Below are 4,314 nucleotides of genomic sequence, written 5' to 3' on the forward strand. Positions count from 1 at the left end.
ACACGTAAATGGAAGGTAAATCCATAGGCTCATCAACGAAGCTTGAGGGTGAGTTTGACCTAGCCGGCGAGTGGAAGGGATGGGAATGTTTCGCGACACCTGCGTTACAAACCTTTTGCTACCATTCCAACCGTAATTCTAAGAGCTCTCTTGACTCAAAACTTCATAATTTCTAATACATGAAACTCATTCAAATGACATTCGGTTAGCTAATTTGGATCTATCCGCGTTAGGTTAATGAACCTTTTTTTGTCGTTGCAAAATGTTGAATAAATTCAGCCGTAGTGTAGAAGTCTCAAAAGCGCAGCGTGAGCCCTGGTTTCGAATGACTAGCCATGAAAGCACTATGGAGTATTAGACCATATCGTCGGACCTCATTTGCTCCCATTTTTCGAACGGGGGGATAAACCTCTCTCCTGGCAAACATAAACGGACGAACGGCACCCGACGGGACGCGCGCGCGCGGGCACATCGGTAAATTTGGCCCCGGTGGCGGCCATGCCGCGCAGCATCTGCCCTCTTGAACTCTCCAAGGGCCAAAAACGCCACCGCATGCCCCCTCCCTCCCCACGATATACAACCACACGCACCACACCCATGGCCACCACCACCACCACCACCATCACCGCCACAGAGCAGCAGCAGCGGCACCACCACCACCGCAACCACAAGCAGCATCCATGGCGTCCTCGGCCTCCCTGCAGAGCTTCCTCCCGCCCTCGGCCCACGCGGCGACGTCGTCGTCCCGGCTCCGGCCCAGCCGCGCCCGCCCCGTCCAGTGCGCTGCCGTCTCCGCGCCGTCGTCGTCGTCGTCGTCCGCATCGCCGTCGGCCTCGGCCGTCCCGTCGGAGCGGCTGGAGCCGCGGGTGGAGCAGCGGGAGGGCGGCTACTGGGTGCTCAAGGAGAAGTACCGCACCAGCCTGAACCCGCAGGAGAAGGTGAAGCTGGGCAAGGAGCCCATGGCGCTCTTCACCGAGGGCGGCATCAACGACCTCGCCAAGCTGCCCATGGAGCAGATCGACGCCGACAAGCTCACCAAGGAGGACGTCGACGTGCGCCTCAAGTGGCTCGGCCTCTTCCACCGCCGCAAGCAGCAGTGTATGCCCCTCCCCTCCCTCTGCGCCATCGCGAAATCCTCGTTTCTTTTTCTGGATTGATGCACGTTCGAGCTCCATGATTGGAGTATGCTCCAAGTTTTTGTGAATTTTCAACCATGCATGTACCTTTAAGCTTGCATATGGGGAATAAACTCTGCATCCAATCACTCCATCTCCATGTGCCCGTGTTCCTTCCAACCCTTACATAATCTTTGGCAGAATCAGTGAATCAACATTTTTCCCGCATGCACATCCCATAGAGGACTATATTGCTAGAGTGATTTGACCAAAAGTTTTACCAAATTATTCCTACTCCATTTGCAACTTGCAAGTACATGTGTAGTTTTTCCGACCTCCTCTGTGGCCATGTCCGCTCTCACCAGCTAGAGAGCAGACTACTATATGATCCAACCGTCGCATTCATTGGTATCTTAGAGTAACACTGATGCGATTTTTTAGTCGGCGTGTAATAAGATACTGCTGAAGAGCCAAGGGCCAAAGTATCTTGGACTAGTCCGGGGTCAGTGTTTAGCTATATTCAACCACTCCGTGTGTGATACTAGTCGACTTCCTATTGGTTGATCCATGACACGCACGCACATATTTGCCAAATATAACGGGTGAAATTTGTTCCTTGCTGTCAAATGCAAGTAGCAACAGAGTAGACCGAGCATGTTCTGCAAGAATGTATTTTTATCAGACACACATGATGTTTTTTCTGCAAAGGATTCCTTTTGGGGTTTATCTCAAACCAGTGGCTCCAAACCAGTTCCTTTTTCGGGCCGCTCCTTTGGCTCGTCCTGCGAAAATAGGCTAGCGCGACATTTTTTGACCGGGACCCACCACGAAGTCGGCCGGAAAAACATTGTGAAATCTTGACCGGAAAAAATGCTGACGAATCGTGTGTGTGTGCAGATGGGCGGTTCATGATGCGGCTGAAGCTGCCCAACGGCGTGACGACGAGCGAGCAGACGAGGTACCTGGCGAGCGTGATCGACAAGTACGGCGAGGAGGGGTGCGCCGACGTGACAACCCGGCAGAACTGGCAGATCCGCGGCGTGACGCTGCCGGACGTGCCGGAGATCCTGGACGGGCTCCGCTCCGTTGGCCTCACCAGCCTGCAGAGCGGCATGGACAACGTGCGCAACCCCGTCGGCAGCCCGCTCGCCGGCATCGACCCCCTCGAGATCGTCGACACGCGCCCCTACACCAACCTCCTCTCCTCCTACATCACCAACAACTCCGAGGGCAACCTCGCCATCACCAACCTGTACGTCCTGTTGATCTTGCATTCTTGCATTGGTGGTGACCACGATCGAGGATTGCCTCTGACAATGTTATGTATGAGCAGTCCTAGGAAGTGGAACGTGTGCGTGATCGGCACACATGATCTGTACGAGCACCCGCACATCAACGACCTGGCGTACATGCCGGCCGAGAAGGACGGCAAGTTCGGGTTCAACCTGCTCGTGGGCGGGTTCATCAGCCCCAAGAGGTGGGGCGAGGCCCTGCCGCTCGACGCCTGGGTCCCCGGCGACGACATCATCCCGGTCTGCAAGGCCGTCCTCGAGGCGTTCCGCGACCTCGGCACCAGGGGCAACCGCCAGAAGACGCGCATGATGTGGCTCATCGACGAGCTCGTAAGCTTCCCCACAAACTGCGGAAACAGCATACGTTTTTGATCGATGCTTGCGTGGTTCTGACCGAACTTCTGGTGTTTGGGCGACGCAATGCAGGGGATGGAGGCGTTCCGGTCGGAGATCGAGAAGAGGATGCCCAACGGCGTGCTGGAGCGCGCGGCGCCGGAGGACCTGATCGACAAGAAGTGGGAGAGGCGCGACTACCTCGGCGTGCACCCGCAGAAGCAGGAAGGGCTCTCCTTCGTCGGCCTTCACGTGCCCGTCGGCCGGCTGCAGGCCGCGGACATGTTCGAGCTGGCCCGCCTCGCCGACGAGTACGGCTCCGGCGAGCTCCGCCTCACCGTGGAGCAGAACATCGTGCTCCCCAACGTGAAGAACGAGAAGGTGGACGCCCTTCTGGCGGAGCCGCTGCTGCACAAGTTCTCGGCGCACCCGTCGCTGCTGATGAAGGGGCTGGTGGCGTGCACGGGCAACCAGTTCTGCGGGCAGGCCATCATCGAGACCAAGGCGCGGGCGCTGCAGGTGACGCGCGACGTGGAGGCGCGCGTGTCCGTGCCCAAGGCGGTGCGCATGCACTGGACGGGGTGCCCCAACAGCTGCGCGCAGGTGCAGGTGGCCGACATCGGCTTCATGGGCTGCCTCACCAAGAACAGCAGCGGCAAGATCGTCGAGGCGGCGGACATCTTCGTCGGCGGCCGCATCGGCAGCGACTCGCACCTCACCGGGGTGTACAAGAAGGCCGTGCCGTGCGAGGACCTGGTGCCCATCGTCGCCGACCTCCTGGTGGAGCGGTTCGGGGCCGTGCCCAGGGAGAGGGAGGAGGACGAGGAGTAGGAGCGCCCAGAGCACCACCGGCTGGTCTCCTTCTCCTGATGATCTCGCCCTCTGTCGTCGTCGGCTCGTCGCGCACGCGGGGATGGGTTGCGGCTGATGTAAAGTAGGCAATGCCGCCATGCTTCCATGGCACACGCTTGTACCACGTTTTGGCTCGTTGTCGGAGCCCAAAGATTTTCGGTTACGTTACAGGGGATGATTGAATTGATGATATAAATAAAGAAGCAGATTATATGTAGTTTTTCCTCTCAGTTCTTCTTCGGTTGTGTGCTACAGTGTACCGTTGCTAGATTATGCAAGTTCAGTCGGGAGCTCAGCATCGGGGTAGGGGTAGTGTTATGGTCCTCCTACCCCTTCACTCGAATTCAAAACGAATACATGGATTACATGAGAGATTGAGGACTCGAGGGGAAGGAATTGGGGATCGGGGAGGACAAAGCCACAGCCGTTATGTTCCTAGTTACTGCCTACCTCGCGCACGAGGAGGCGGCGGCTACTTAACCCTGTCGGTGGTATCCCATACATGGGCCGGGTAGCGGCTGTTGAGCTGTACATGGTGTCACGCCGTTCTTGGGCTGAGGTGGATGTCGCTGCTGGGCCGTCAGTGGCGCGTGCAGTCGGGCGCCCAGTGGCAGGGGGCAGGGCCGGTCCATACATATTCGGGGCCTTGGGACGAGACGACAAAATGAGGTCCTTGTATACAAATAAAAGTTAAGAATATATTATATTTCAAAAGCAATTAT

General features: G+C 57.2%; 1 protein-coding gene across 1 annotated transcript; it reads left to right on the forward strand.

The window, feature by feature from the left end:
• The first annotated feature begins 485 nt into the window (after positions 1 to 485).
• Positions 486 to 3,809, forward strand: LOC123402599 (ferredoxin--nitrite reductase, chloroplastic). Its single transcript, XM_045096531.1, has 4 exons — positions 486 to 1,098; positions 2,013 to 2,367; positions 2,449 to 2,737; positions 2,834 to 3,809. The coding sequence occupies exons 1-4, from the start codon at positions 681 to 683 to the stop codon at positions 3,569 to 3,571; spliced, it is 1,800 nt and encodes a 599-aa protein (XP_044952466.1). The 5' UTR covers positions 486 to 680; the 3' UTR covers positions 3,572 to 3,809.
• The last annotated feature ends 505 nt before the right edge of the window (positions 3,810 to 4,314 follow it).

The sequence above is a fragment of the Hordeum vulgare genome, chromosome 6H (assembly GCF_904849725.1).
Source record: "Hordeum vulgare subsp. vulgare chromosome 6H, MorexV3_pseudomolecules_assembly, whole genome shotgun sequence".
In the NCBI taxonomy this organism is placed as follows: Eukaryota; Viridiplantae; Streptophyta; class Magnoliopsida; order Poales; family Poaceae; genus Hordeum; species Hordeum vulgare.

What these genes read in the sequence shown, in the direction of transcription:
- LOC123402599 (XM_045096531.1), top strand. Translation starts at nt 681, where the DNA reads ATGGCGTCCTCGGCCTCCCTGCAGAGCTTCCTCCCGCCCTCGGCCCAC. An exon ending in CCACCGCCGCAAGCAGCAGT is followed by an intron (nt 1,099 to 2,012) that starts GTATGCCCCTCC and finishes GTGTGTGTGCAG; the next exon opens with ATGGGCGGTTCATGATGCGG. An exon ending in AACCTCGCCATCACCAACCT is followed by an intron (nt 2,368 to 2,448) that starts GTACGTCCTGTT and finishes ATGTATGAGCAG; the next exon opens with TCCTAGGAAGTGGAACGTGT.